This window comes from Anomaloglossus baeobatrachus, chromosome 4, assembly GCF_048569485.1.
Source record: "Anomaloglossus baeobatrachus isolate aAnoBae1 chromosome 4, aAnoBae1.hap1, whole genome shotgun sequence".
Classification (NCBI taxonomy): Eukaryota; Metazoa; Chordata; class Amphibia; order Anura; family Aromobatidae; genus Anomaloglossus; species Anomaloglossus baeobatrachus.
The window spans coordinates 544,147,763-544,163,545 of NC_134356.1; the positions used below are offsets into that span (position 1 = coordinate 544,147,763).

At 43.4% G+C, this 15,783-nt stretch overlaps 1 protein-coding gene across 6 annotated transcripts in view; it reads right to left on the reverse strand.

The window, feature by feature from the left end:
* Positions 1-15,783, reverse strand: part of AKAP13 (A-kinase anchoring protein 13) — a 345,810-nt gene that overhangs the window by 249,422 nt on the left and 80,605 nt on the right. For all 6 annotated transcript variants that reach the window (XM_075345957.1, XM_075345960.1, XM_075345958.1 and 3 more), the window contains exon 2: positions 7,984-8,033. In XM_075345957.1, coding sequence (XP_075202072.1) covers positions 7,984-8,016 — 33 coding nt within the window. In that variant the 5' untranslated portion in view covers positions 8,017-8,033. The remainder of the gene's footprint in view (positions 1-7,983; positions 8,034-15,783) is intronic.

Consider the following 15,783-nt stretch of genomic DNA (forward strand, 5'->3'; position numbering starts at 1 on the left):
ACTCTGGGTGTTTGGTTTCAAATCACATGGGCGCTTTTCAAACGTCCTCAAGCAGTTACTGTGTGCAGGATGATGGCTGCTTGTTCTGACATCGGAGTCCGTTGAGTGTGAGGATTTATAATTTTAAACACTGTGAACAAACAGAATAACGGGGAACGGGGGGGCGGGGGTCACTATTACCCATGTACTATTTGCCTGCAATCCATTGTGGGGTGAATATTGTTTTTTCAGTAAAGCTGGGTTCACACTAAGCGACAGCGACAACGACGTTAATTAACCCGATGTGTACTGCAGCTACATGTCACAGTGCAGAGAGCAGGGAGCCACGCACACTGCTTAGCGCTGGCTCCTTGCTCTCCTTGCTACAGTATACATCGGGTTAATTACCCGATGTATACTGCAGCCACATGTGCACAGTGCAGGAGCCGGCGCTGGCAGCAAGAGCGGAGGCTGGTAACGAAGCTAAATATCGGGTAAGCAGGGAAAGGTCTTCATTGCTAGATGAGGTGACATGCGCCTCTTTTGTAGCCATCTATGGGACGGTGGCAGAAAGGGAAGATTTTTTTTATTACCATGGAATGTGAAACAACATTTATATTTGAAATGTTCAAACATATAAAAAGACATACAGAGAAATTACATAGGTGACTACAGATAGTTTCTTTTTGTGTTTGAAGCAATACAGTGCTAGGAAATGCAAGTTGAACGATTGTCTCTGACCCCAGTTAGCTCTCTGTCTCAGACCACAGCCACCCTTCTGTCCCAAGTTAGTTATGTGTCTCTGCCCACAGCCAGCTCTGTGCCTCTGGCCCAAGCTCTGTGTCTCCTCCCTTTCCTTATACACTAGTTTGGTCTCTGCTCCACACTACTTCCACCACCCCCTTCCATCATATTTTTGCCTGTGCAGTAAAAAATCATGCCTGGCAATTCACCACAGCAGCCCTGCTGCTACTGAATTCAGTGTTACCTGATTTCCACGATCAGTCAGCTCTGCTACTCTTGTCCTTCTGTTGTTCTCACTGCACACTTCCTGTTTTCAAGCAGTCACCAAGAAAATGGAGATGCACTGTGTCTCCAGCATTGTTTATGCCCACTCCCCTTTTGGGTGTAGTATAACACCCAAAAGGGAGGGAAATAATGATGTCACTAGTTTCTGCAGAGATAATGCAGCTAACCATAGCTCCTTCAGAGCTACACAGGAAGAAGCTCCCCCTAGCTGCAGATATAAGTAATTTTTTATTTCAATCAATATTTTTCTTATTGTACAATTTTACAAATAGCACAAAAAAAGCATTAAACAATTTGAAATAATATTCTAATCTTATTTTCACAAAAAGAAATAAAATGAAGAAAATGACGACACCTTCCCTTTAATGACATCGGTTGTATATGTGGGGTTGTTGTTTTGCTTCAAAATAAATTTGAAGTCCATTAGATGCCGCTCTCATTGTATTACAAGATAGGCTTTTCACTATCAGACGCCTCTGACCCAGCCAAATCCGTTATACTGCTTTGTGCAGATGAGGGGCAAACAACCTGAAACATATGTAAGCAAACTAAAGGCCCAGTTACACGCAACAACGTATATATCGCCGGGGTCACGGATTCAGTGAAGCACATCTGGCATGGTTAGTGAAGTCGTTGCGTGTAACACCAACGAGCGACCGTTAACGATGGAAATTACTCACCTAATCGTCCATCGTTGACACGGCGTTCCTTTTCAAAAAATTGTTGATGGTTGAGGACGCAGGTTGTTCGTTGTTGCCGAGGCAGCACACATCGCTATGTGTGACACCTTGGGAACGACGAACTACAGTTTACCTGCGGCCATTGGCAATGCGGAAGGAAGGAGGTGGGCGGGATGTTCAGCCCGCTCATCTCCGCCCCTCCGCTTCTATTGGACTCCTGCCGTGTGACGCCGCACGAACCGCCCCCTTAGAAAGGAGGTGGTTCGCAGGCAACAGCGACGTCGCTAGGCAGGAAAGTCCTTGTGACGGCTCCGAACGATATTGTGCGCCACGGGCAGCGATTTGCCAGTGACGCACAAACGACGGGGGCGGGTGCTTTCACCAGCGACGTTGCTGCGTGTAAAGCCCCCTTTAGTTTCTGGTTTGCTTCTTATCATAAGTCTTGTGGAAAGGCCCATTAAAAGCTCTATATCCTGATTTAGGAAAACCACTTCTCATTCTCATAGGTGGCACTAAAATTCTTGTACTCTTCCTCTCTGAAGAGGTTATTTGCATAAACTAGTAGCTTTCACTTAAAAAAAAAAAAAAAAGAAAGAAAAATGATTAGCGGGTTTATTATGTTGGGATTGTAACAGTTCAATGAACTGAGCATTGTCCATGCCAGGACTCCATAGAGGAAAGCAGCAGACCAGGGTGGTTTCCCAGAACATGAAGTATGCACCCTTGGTGGTACTTATCTGGGTCACATGAAATGACCTGTTCAGCTGTTAGTGAATGACGCATTATTCCATCTTAAGACTTGTGCTGTGTCTCATTTAGACTTAAAGAATAGTACGGAAAAGAAGAAGATACAGGATGGGAAACTATTTCTAGAAGATGAGACGAACTTTGTACAATACTGCTGTTCTGAGCATGAACACTGCTCGTGAAGTCCCAACATTGTCATGGACAGGTTGTGTTACAGAAACATTGTGTACTATACTATTGCATAGTGGCAGCTGTCAAGTAATGAATCTACTTTCTTCTTTTCTCCAGGTAGCCACACTTCCAGTACGGCGGCCGGGCACCTTTCGAATGCTGCTATCTGCAGGTAGAATATTTTCCAATGTGCCAGGTTCTTTTTTTGACCTTGTGTAATTGACAGTATTTTTGTGTTGAATGCGTTCTGACAAAACATTGGATGGCACTCGGACAAATATTATTTAATGAGGCAAAAAAAAAATAAGAAAATAATCGCAGCATAAACGATTTGCCCCTGTGAATTGGATGGCAAATACCACTCAAGTCTATGGATCGGTAAAAAAATAAAATAAATCGGACCCCCATGATGACAAACTGATTTTCACAGACTGACAGAATGGAGAAGATGGAGAATTATTTTTTTTTTTTTATTCTTTTCTACATCCAAGAAAACTGGATCCCACGCTGATCATTGTCTTTGTCTGATTAGCATAAGCAGACTGCTTTTCTCAAATGGAGAAAATACAGTCGAGTGGCCCCTAGCCTAAAGCTGAGGTTCTGCCACGAAAGTGTCCAGGCTAGAGAAGAGTCTGATTGCTAAATAGCCTAGACTTTTGTCCTGGAGGTAAAATGCATCATCTGTAGAGACACATTTGCTCTTCATTATTCAGCCACCATTAGATCCATTGGTATCAGTATATGTCAGGTCTATATTGAATCTCAGCTTTGGAATAGAACAGATTATTTGAATCCATTGATTGGAAATAAGGTTAAAAAAAAAAAAATGATTTGACACGAATATAAATATAGATACACTGGAGATCAAAGTTAGAGAACAGCACACAATGTCCTAAATGTTAAGGTCATTGTGTAGTCCTATGTGATTATATCCTAACATGAGTAAACTCGCAGTATTTTAAGCTTATTTCATAAATTGAATTTATTGCGAAGCACATAATATAAATGTAAATGAGATAAATGAAAAAGACACTGATCAAAATTAGAGAACACTTTCATACCTGCACGTTATTGGTGTTAATCTGGCACCTGCAGCTAATTTCCTTATTTATCTGATAAACCCTATATAAGGCCTGTTTCACACGTCAGTGATTCTGGTACGTATGTGCTAGTTTTTATACGTACCAGAATCACGGACATATGCAGACCCATTAAAATCAATGGCTCTGTGCACACATCAGTGATTTTTTACTGACCGTGTCTCCGTGCAGCGTACACGCGTGTTCATGATTTCCGTACGGAGGCATGTCCGTTTTTTTCTGACATCACTGATGTCCCACGGACTACACAGTGGTGCGATCCATGAAACATGTACCAGAAAAACACGTTCATTTAAAATAAAAAGCTTTTTCTACTTCCCTTCTCCAGCGACGCTGTGTTCAGCCTCTGCTGCCTCCTCCTTCCAGCCCGGCTGCTTATTCTCATACATCTTCATTTATACACGGAGCAGCCGACCCAGAAATAGCTGCAGAAGGGGTCAGTGGCAGCCAGATACACTGTTGAGCTGAAAAATTCAGCACCACGGATAGCAGGAGCGGGGACAGGTGAGTATATGTCCATGTACCATCATGGATGACGGACACAAATCACGGATAGCATATTGACAACCCACGTGTGCCGTGAATCATGGCAGAGTGAATTCAAGTGTGTATCAGAACCTTCTTCAACAACACGTGGTTGCTTACTTACGTTCATCACGCAATCATCCAGCAGTTTACATGCAGCACAATGCTCCCTGTCACACAGCAAAACAGGTGAAACAGTTCCTTGAAACAGAAAATATTGAAATAATGAAATGTCCAGCCCAGAGTCCTGATCTAAACCTAATAGCAAACCTCCGGAAAAACCTTGGTGACAAAGTTATGGCCAAGAAACCCACAACAGTCAAAGAACTGTGGAAGAGACTGGAAGAAGAGTGGACCAAAATCACACCAGAGCAGTGTGAGAGACTAGTGATGTGCTGAATTCAAGCAAAGCAAAAGCCTGTACACTTCCTACTGATTGGTGACTGTTGTTACCTTCAGAAAATTTACTTATAATCTTTCTCTGTGCTACAGTCATTGCTGTTCTCTAATTATGATCAGTACAATTTGGGCAAAATAAAGGTTTTATGTTGATTAACTTTGAATCGTGTGTAAAACACTGTTCTAGTGGCATGGTGTACCCCTTACAAAAAAAAAAACAATCAAATGTGGACCAATGTAGATTACATTATTTCTGAAAAAAGCAAGTGATCATACATTGTTCTCTAATTTTGATCTCCAGTGTATATCAAAACTCATCATTGAGAGGTCTGTGGTTAATGAAGGAGCATTTATTCATGCAATCTAAAATATTCAGAACAATTAGCATTTCAGTCCCACATCCAGACTGACCATAGGCACTGCGCACATATCAGCACATATAATTTTAATAGTAATCCGCACCACTCTGCAGAAGCCCAGATGTAGGACCGAAACGTTAACGGTTTGGATTGCAGTAGTAAATACGCTTTAAGTTAACCACATAGACCCAAGTGCAGCGTTTTCATACATCCATATTATGGACTGGAACCCTACTCAAGCACCAACCCTTTTACAAAGACGTGTATCATTATTTACTTGACACAAAAATAAATTTAAACAATTTTACAACTTTTGCTGTAAAATGATTATGATTTACAAAAGCTGGAAACTCTCTAACAAGACCATTAATGTGACACTTCATCCATTAATGTCTATATTTTTAAAGCATTTCAGAAAGTTTATTCATGCATACAAGGAAAGATATATAAAACATTAATATCTATGATGTACAAAACACAATTCTACATTACCTGTGCGCTATAGTATACCTACACGTGACTTCTAGAGTCAGACCACACACTGTCCCTAAGGCCTAAGACACACGGCATGAAAATCGGAGCGAGTGCAATGCGATAAAACATCGCATTCCACTCGGACCAATATTAGCCTATGTGTCAGCGCACATGAGCGATTTTTTTTCTCAGCCCTAATCGGACCGAGAAAACAGTCGCAGCATGCTGTGGGTGCAATGTGATCCTTGTTTATCTCACACCCATTCAAGTCTTTGGGATGAGAGAAAAATCGCACTGCGAGTGCAGAGCGAGAATGGCAATAGCCGGCAATGGAGGAGAGAGGGAGATAAATCCCTCCAACTCCTCCTGAGTGCAAGCCCACACCTGCTCAGAACCGGCCCGCCCCCCGCAGCTGTGGTCCGATCGCATGATCAGACCTCAGTTGCAATGACACTTGCATGACACTCGGCCCCTGCTGTGCTGCCAGCGTGAGCAGAGTGTAATGCGAGGATCGCAGTAGTCCCCTGTGTGGCCCCGGCCTAACACACAGTGTAGGCCTGATGCTAGTGCCTATATCCATACTACAGGCCTTACAATGTGGTGTAAAGTTGGCTCCAATATCAGTGTTGGTGCTCTCGAGTGTACAGATACCTATAAGTAAGCCTTAGCTGCCTACACAATAGAAATGCATGGTATCCCTTTCGCATACAGTTTTAGAGAACATTGTACATGGAACCACACACCGAACAATTAGTTCCATCCTTTTGCTAGCCAATCACTTGACTGTCGGACTACCTGGAAAATCCTTGAATAATCGACATCCAACTATTTTTGCTGCAGCATAGCCAACATGTTGTTGTAATTTCCGGCAGGTTTACCTCGTAACAATTTTACAGAGCTTTGCAGCAAATCCTTGGCCCAGACTCCCACCGACCTTTCAAACTAAAATCCACAGACTGACAATAACTGATTTAGGAACGTAAGGACTTCTGATCACTGTAGCTTCTCTTACTATCAACATTAGTTCACCATCAGGTCACCTGAATATGCCTAACTAGTAGAATAGTTGGGATTAGTCCGGTGGGACGTCTCTTACCCCAGATTAGGCCCAGCCCTGGATCCTCTAATCAGGCCTCAACGGATGTGACCGACAGCCCTGCATAACAATACTACAATAATAACGAGTACTGTATGTACGCGGTCACTCACACCTAGAGAGGAGCGATAAGGAGGCCCAAAGCAGGGACTAGTCTGGAGGAAGTTGTGCCTCATTAGCGCACACAACGCTGTTGGATAAAAGTTCATATTCGAATGATTAAATCCTTAGTATGCCACATCAACCACCACAAATAGAAGAAAAGTATTGTGTGTAAGAACATGACCTCCACAAAAAAAAAAAACCTAAATTAAAGGTCTAGTTAACTAGGTTCAAAGTCCAGAACCATGCACACTGCATCTACGGCCCATAGGTATTGGGTACATTGTTTTCAAACCTCAGCAGGACATGGAGCTACAACATTTTAGTAGAAAAACTTAATTTTTCATTTTCACATCCCAAATTGAATAACTATTGAGAAGCACCTGAAGGATCAAAATACTCACTATACCCCTAAAAGTCCTTAAGGGTTACAGTTTCCAAAATAAAGTAACTTGTGGGTAGGTTCAGCACCTTTGTGCATGTGTTCTTAAAAGGGAACCTGTCACCACTTTTTTGGCGTATAAGCTGCGGCCACCACCACCGGGCTCTTATATACATCATTCTAACATGCTGTATATAAGAGCCCAGACCGCTGTGAGAACATAAAAAAATCACTTTATAATACTTACCTAACAGTCACGCGGTTGGCCATATGGGTGTCTCCGTCCGGTGCTGCCTCTTTCAGCCATCTCCGTCCTCTTTCTGAAGCCTGTGTGCATAATGCGTCTACATAATACACATTCGCCGATCCTGCGCAGGCGCACTACTACTGCTCAGGACCTGAATGCCGGCGAGTGTGGACGCCGTCGGACGAGTCATGCACCCCGGCTACAGGAGAAGGACGAAGATGGCTGAAAGAGGTGGCGCCGGCACCGGAGAACAGAGATGCTCATATGCCAACCGCGCAACCGTTAGATAAGTATTATAAAGTGTTTTTTATGTTCTCACAGCAGCCTGGGCTCTTATATACATTATATATGTTAGAATGCTGTATATAAGAGCCCGGTGGTGGTGGCCGCAGCTTATAGGCCAAATAAGTGGTGACAGGTTCCCTTTAATTGTCAGAGCCCCACTCAGCTCAGTCAAGCGCACTTGTATATGGGAAGGTGGCTCAGAAGCAAAAGCCGTCAGCCGAATGCCCACTGGATATTGATGTATCAACCCCTGCACAGTAACAGATCCAGTCATCTCAATTTAAAGCATTAATTTGTAATCTCAAGACCACTAATGTCCCCTTTTGTTAAAAATATAAGATATTTGTTGCTTTATATCCAAGTATTTCATTCAGTAGCTCAAGTAGATATAAAAGTAAATGCACTTACATATAATGGAGCTTGTGTTGGATTAAGCTTCATGACCCAGGACACGGTATCTAAAAGCACAAGAACAAATAGAAAGGAATTAACCAAGTGTAAGCGACAGATTATACAATCGAGGATCCGATTTAACATCTGAAATCCTAGTAGTTTTCGTGTCCACAAGTTAACAAGAAATTCCTGAGAATAAGGAGATATTTTCATAGGATTTGAAGGCTTCAATGGTGCATATATTGGTGCAATTCAGGATGTTGATTTTCCCAGAGGAAGGCCACAGCCCGCCATTTCCTAAGTTACATGCTGGCTATTAAGTGCATTTGATCTCGTATTTGACCCCAACAAAATCCATCATAAAAATCTCCAAACCAATAAGTCACATTATTTACTTACAAAAAAATAAATAAATAAAAATTATATATATATATTTATTAGTATATTAATGTAGTATATAGTCTTGTCTCTTACCTCATGTGAAGGGCATTGCGGCTTACGGTAGGTATCCATGGTTACGTCCACTCAAAGTAACAGGCTGTGTGCACACGCTGCATTTTTGTGGGGACCACAAAGATGCCCGTTTTTGGTCCCAAAATAACGCTCCATGCATGCATTTTTTGCCTCATTTTACTGCGTTTTTTTTTTACTGCATTTTTGCCCAGTGCGCTTTTTAAGTCAAATCTATTGACTGGAAAGGCTCAAAAACGCTGGCAAAAATACAGAAAAAATTGACATGCTGCATCTTTGTGGTCACCATAACGATGCAGCCAAAAAAAACTGCACTGTGCGGACAGAAAAACTGAAATCTGATAGACTTTGCTGGGGAAGGAAAACAAAACTGTACCCCAAAAAAAAAGAAAAAAACGCACAAAAACGTGGCAAAAAACACAGCGTGTGCACAAGTTCTAAGTTGCTTGTGGACATAACCATAGATACCTAAACTGCAATGCCCTGCACATGAGGTAAGAGACATGGCTATATCAAGAGAATTAAACTACACTTTTAATTGGAGAATTGGAGGCATTTGCCAATATATTAATCATTACACCTACTACATATTGGAATAGGATTTTGGAGATGGGAATACCCCTTTAAGTTCCCAAGATGACTTTTTGATGAGCATTTAACGCCAAGTAAACATGCAGCATCTTACAGTTCCAACCAAGTTCATGGGATCTATACAAATCTCCTGCCCTCTGCGCTTTCTTTTTACTGACCTGCGGGGCTCCTTCCTTTTTAACCATGTCACTGTTTCTTGTGGTAAATATGTGTTTCATATGCGGATTTTCCCCAAAGAATAGGATGAGATAAGGAAAAGTCACAGATATAAAACAAAAGAAAAGAAAAACTCCAGCTTACCATATACAGTCATATGAAAAAGTTTGGGCACCCCTATTAATGTTAACCTTTTTTCTTTATAACAATTTGGGTTTTTGCAACAGCTATTTCAGTTTCATATATCTAATAACTGATGGACTGAGTAATATTTCTGGATTGAAATGAGGTTTATTGTACTAACAGAAAATGTGCAATCCGCATTTAAACAAAATTTGACCGGTGCAAAAGTATGGGCACCTCAACATAAAAGTGACATTAATATTTTGTAGATCCTCCTTTTGCAAAAATAACAGCCTCTAGTCGCTTCCTGTAGCTTTTAATGAGTTCCTGGATCCTGGATGAAGATATTTTTGACCATTCCTGTTTACAAAACAATTCCAGTTCAGTTAAGTTTGATGGTCGCCGAGTATGGACAGCACGCTTCAAATCATCCCACAGATTTTCAATGATATTCAGGTCTGGGGACTGGAATGGCCATTCTAGAACATTGTGATTGTTCCTCTGCATGAATGCCTGAGTAGATTTGGAGCGGAGGTCACACACATGTCACCAGAAAGGGAGACCTGATGACTCCCCCAGGGCAAGTAGAGCACACCAGGTGGGCGGAGTCAGGCAGAAAGACACGCCCACCGAGGAGACTACTGTCCTGTGGCAGGAAGTTCAAGCAGATAAGTTTGTACAGTGACAGTGAGTGGTAGTGGAGCAGCTCTTAGGGACCCGGGTAGAAGCCTGGGCCCCTTGAAAAACGTCAGGGAGGCAGACGGTGGTGGCCGTCTGCAGGAGTACCGGTACAGCAACCGGCGGAACCGTACGGACCGGGCCTGGGTTGGAGCCCGCCGGCCCCGAACCGGGGAGTCAACCGTGTACCGGAGCACCAACAGGATGGTACTCAGACCCCGTCCTAGCTTAGAAGCCACTGAGTATAGGCAAATTGACTGTTTGCTGGCCGGACCTCAGGGGTTCATCCACAACCAAAGTCCCGAAAGAAGGCAAAAGCCCACCGAGACCGGGTGAGCGCCACCGCCAAAAATAAGAAAATAGTGTACACACACTTAGAATTAGAAGTATGGGGGAGGTGCTAGTGTAAGAGGAAAAAAATCCCTGAAAAATCATATACAAATATAACACTGCACTCAGGCAGGGGGGAGCCGAAACACAACATCTAGAGGTGCACGGGAAAAGGGGCCACCATCAACCCCGCAGTGGGACATTAGCAGCCAGCCACGAGAACCGACCAGACCCGAACTTTGGTTTACCAGTGACTCAGTGTGAATTGCGAGTACACCAGTGCCATCCAGGCACGACACACTACACCGCGGCACGGCGCCCTGCACCCCGACAACAGCATCAAACAACCCTTACAGTACCCCAACGGGCCCCAGGACACACCGCCCCTACCCACGGAGGGGCTAACATCTCGGCGGTGCGTCTCCTGTCACCATGACCCGTGGGTGGCATCACGACCCGTTACAAGACCACCAACCCCCCCCAACACCGCCTCCCCGTTTTAACAAGAGCGACGTGGCCCCCGGTCCAGAGGCGCTCGTGCCACCGACAACCCGAGCCCGGGCCTCGAGCGGCTCGGCCCGAGCAAGCGGAGGAAGCGGCCGGGCCCCTCTCAGGGCGGTACAGAGTGGATAACTATGAATATATTATCTGATCGTCAGCTGCTGTCACTCAACAATCAGCTGATTTTATAAACTTTACTTTTTTTAGATTTCAAAACCTAAACGTCCGAGCTGACCATTATAGGAATGTATAGAATCAGCCTGATAGTGCCAGTATAGCACTGGCTTTAGGTTATGTACGAAAATCCTGGTGATTGGTTCCCGTTAAATAATTTTCAAGATAGCCAAATTGTTTTCCTTGCCTCCACCCCTACTTCATGGTATGTAGAAAGGCAGACGAGGCGATAGAAAAAAAAAAAAATCACATTCCACTTGGACCAATATTAGCCTATGTGTCAGCGCACATGAGCGATTATTTTCACAGCCCTAATCGGACTGAGAAAACAATCGCAGCATGCTGTAATTGTAATGCGAGTTTTGTTTCTCTCGCACCCATTTCAAGTCAATGGGGCGAGAGAAAAATCGTACTGCACTCGCGGTATACCGCGAATGCAGTGCGAGAATGGCAATAGCCGGGTACGGAGGAGAGAGGGAGATAAATCACTCCCTCTCCTCTTCCGTGCCGGCCCACTCCTTCGCAGCGCCGGCTCGCCCCCCGCAGCTGAGGTCCGCTCGCACGATCAGACCTCAGTCGCAGGGACACTCGCATGACTCTCGGCTCTGCTGTACTGCCAGCATGAGCCGAGTGTCATGTGAGGGGATCGCAGTAATCCCCGTGTGGCCCCGGCCTAAACGATAAACTTTGAATCATTGAAGACTGACTAAAGGCAAGTTCACACGCTGAAGATTGTGGCTGATAGTCGTTATCTGAGTGAGGATACATTCACGGCAGATACTAGCACTTCTGCAAGTCCTTTTTAGATAAATGTGACCATCGCGGACTCTAGAAAGTCTGCACTGTGCGAACATACCCCAAGCAAGAAAAGCCCAAGAAAAACACTCCCAGCAATGTTTTCTCATATGACTTCTATAGTATTGATTTGTTGTTCTTCTCTCAGGAAGCACCAGAATAGCTCATGTATATTACATAAAAGACGGATCAGGACCGTCTCCCACCTCCCCCCATACGACCCCTCTCTGCAACCTCCCACCTCTTCACCTTTAGCTGTAACATGTCAGGAGAAGATAAAACTACTGAGGAGCTATTCCAGGAGATCACCAGCAATTGCAGCTACAAAAGCAGAACTACTTCTTAATTGCGATCACAAGAAAAGAATTATCATACAGTTCAAAGCACGGTGATTCATTACAAAATCCTGGTATCACTCCATGTTCCCTATGGGAAAACAATATTACGGGCAAAACTGCAGCAACAGAAAAAAAAGTGAGACCCTGTCCTGGTGTTGCCGCTTCCTGAGCACATCTCAATGACCAGCCTGCACCCGGCTTATACCTCCTCCAACTGTCAGGGAAGAAAGTACAAGATCACAACTTGATGCTTCATTATTTACACCCATGGAATAAAAATTGGTAAAAAATTATGTTTGTTTTTGTTCTGTGAAACATTCAATTTTATACCAAATATGCTGAAACCAAAGTACCTATCTAAAGGTTCGGGTACTACTTGGCATGGGTGATCATTAGTGATTATTATTATTATTATTATTATTAATTATTATAGCACCATTTATTCCATGGCGCTTTACAAGTGAAAGAGGGTATACGTACAACAATCATTAACAGTACAAAACAGACTGGTATAGGAGGAGAGAAGACCCTGCCCACGAGGGCTCAGTCTACAGGGAATGGGTGATGGTACAATAGGTGAGGACAGAGCTGGTTGTGCAGTGGTGTACTGGATTGAGGGCTAATGTAGGTTGTAGGCTTGTTGGAAGAAGTGGGTCTTGAGGTTCCTCTTGAACCTTTCCACGGTAGGGGAGAGTCTGATATGCTGAGGTAGAGCGTTCCAGAGTATGGGGGAGGCACGGGAAAAATCTTGTAGTGATCACTACCATGCTCGGCATTCATAATGAATACTGGGACGCGCGGACAAGCTGGACTTGTGTACCGAGTATAATGGAAGTCAATCGGTAACTCCGGCATTTTTCTGGAAGAGTTTATGAAAAAAATGCTCCAGTTCCTCATTGACTTCCATTATACACTGTGCACGAGTCAAGCCCGGAGAACCCAAGCATAGTAGTGCTCACTCATCACTAGTGATAAGTTGTCACTTGCTGGCGGTCCAAATGTTTTGACCCCTAATAAACCCCAGAAGAAGGATCTAAAATGCTCCAATTATTGACTATGGAACTCCTGGTCACTACTATTCTAATGCGGCATTTTGGACCCCCTTAGTGGGTGTCCTAGCGGTCCTCCAACAAACAGCAAGTTATTAACTATCCTGTAGATAGGTGATCATTGCTAAACTGGGAATAATTATCTTAGGCTTTTTTTTGTGTTGCAACCAGTTTAAAGAAGCATTTCTCTTCTACACACTACGAGAATAGTTTGCAGTTTTGTATATACATGACATCTTTGTTGCTCCTGGCTATTTCTCCTATGGCGAGAATGATGGCCCACCCCCTCCTGCGCTCAGTAATAGACTGTACTTCTAATAGGAGGCACTAGAGTTCATCTCCTTCCTCCCTGTAGACACAATTTGGATATTTCTCAGAGGATCATTGCAGCTATTAGTCTCCTCACTAGTGGCATACTGGATTGGTGTGTTCGTCTCCACAAGGAGAAAAGCTTTCCCCTTAGACCCAATGGTAGACAGACGTTCTCTTTAGCTTCCTCGCGGTCAACCCCATTCACGCTGCATAGTGATCTAACAGTGAACACACCAGATAATTTACATACAGGGAGGGAGATTTTATAAATGTTTTTGTGGGGTCTACAGGGGGGTACGTGCACCTTCATAGAATGCAGCACGGGCGCTGCTCAAGGTGCTAGTTTTAGTTAGAAAGCCAAAACCTGGTGACAAGTTCCCTTTAAAAAAAAAATAAATAAATTATAAAGCACGACCCTGGCTTCTATTTCACCTTTTCTTTAACACTCAATATACAGTATATTTAGGAGTACTGGAAAAACAGATATGCAATATCGAGATTGAGTGTGAGGAATTAATACACCAGACTGGAATGCCGTCTGACATCAATAGAGCTCAATACGATTTTATGTGCAACATTCAATCATAAAAACAGGTATAAAAAATGTGGATTTATGAAAAAAATTTCAACTCCAATGACCAATCATGGTTTTTTTTTTATGCCTCAATTTTAGAAAAAAACACTTCTATTTTTAACCATCACATATGGATTTTGCACAAAACAAGCATGAAATTACGTAGAAGCAAGATGAATGAAAACAAAATAAAAATTATTGTATCAAAAATGTACACAAGATTATATATAAAAAATGTATTGAAAATGCAACTGTATTGGGAAAAAAAAGTTCTCGCGCCTTTCCCTTTTCTCTTCTAAGCTTCTCTTGATCCCTTTTCTCTTATGGAAGGCCTGCAGATCTTCTCTGTGAAGCAGCCAGCAGTCGTCCCCCATCATGTTCATGCTCCATCTACCTTGGTATTGTCGTTACATCTTCTTGAGATCCTGATGACATCTTTCTCCTTTCTCAAACCCCCAAGTTTTCAGGAAAGTAGTCCGAATGGGAATATAAAAAAAATTGACTTCAAACCCCTAAGAGAATCCAAGGCTTTGAAACGTTTCAGCAAGTTCTCCACAATGGACTTGAATTTTAGATCTTTGTTGTTCACTAGAATTTTTTTTGCGACTTTTTTAAATTAATCTCAAGCCTGTTTCTCCACAGCTTTCCTTTTTCATGGGAACAGGTCATCCGTCATGAGTTTCTGAATATCCGGACCCACAAAAATTATTTCCTTCAGATCTTTTTTGCACAGTCCTTGAAACTTGATAGACAGGTACTTACAAGTGTCTCCTTCGTTCAGTAGCGCTTTCATAAACTGCTTAAAGGGAACCTGTCAGGTGCAAGATGCACCCAGAACCACGAGCAGTTCTGGGAAGATATTGCTAATCCCTGCCTAACCGTCCCTGTCCCTAGTAGCATACATAAAGAGATCTTTAGAAAAAGTATTTCTAAAAATCTTATATTGTATGTTAATGAGCGAGGGGGACTAGTCCACTAAGTGTTAGTTCTCTGGCCAGTCGGCTCCATTAGCATGTTAGTACGCCCCTGTGGGTGTGCTAACATGCTAATGAATGTGCAGCGTCAGAGGATGATCTCACTCACCTCTCCACTGCCTTTGCCGCCCGATGCTGGATTTCAGCTCAGTGCGCATGATTCCGGAGTTTGGGTCATACACACTACTTCAGTTTGAAGCCGCACACACCCAGCTTCATAGTGCGCATGACCCAAACTCCAGGGTCATGCACACTGAGCCAAAATCCCCCGTCGTACCCGATGGCAGCAGAGAGTTGAATGAGATTATCCTGTGATGCCGCATATTCATTAGCACGTTAGCACACCCACAGGGGCCCACGGGGGTGTACTAACATGCTAATGGAGCCGACAAGCCAAGGGAACTAACGCCCGGGGGGACAGTAAAAGAGCTTTAGAAATACTTTTTCTAAAGATCTCTATCTATGTTAGTGTATACAGGGACTGTTCGGCAAGGAGTAGCAATGTAGACCCAGGACTGCTCGTGGTTCTGGGTGCATATTGCACCTGACAGGTTCCCTTTAATCAGTCCAAGATTAACATGATATGGTGGTAGGAGAACTATAGTGAGATAAACTAAACTTTCCGCAACTATGTTGTTCAGTCCAGGTTGCAAAGATGTTCTTGTTGGTCAACATTTTTGGTTTCAGTGATGAGTCCAATCATGGTTGTTCCATTCACACAAAGAGCAGGGGTACTTCATGTATCCTCC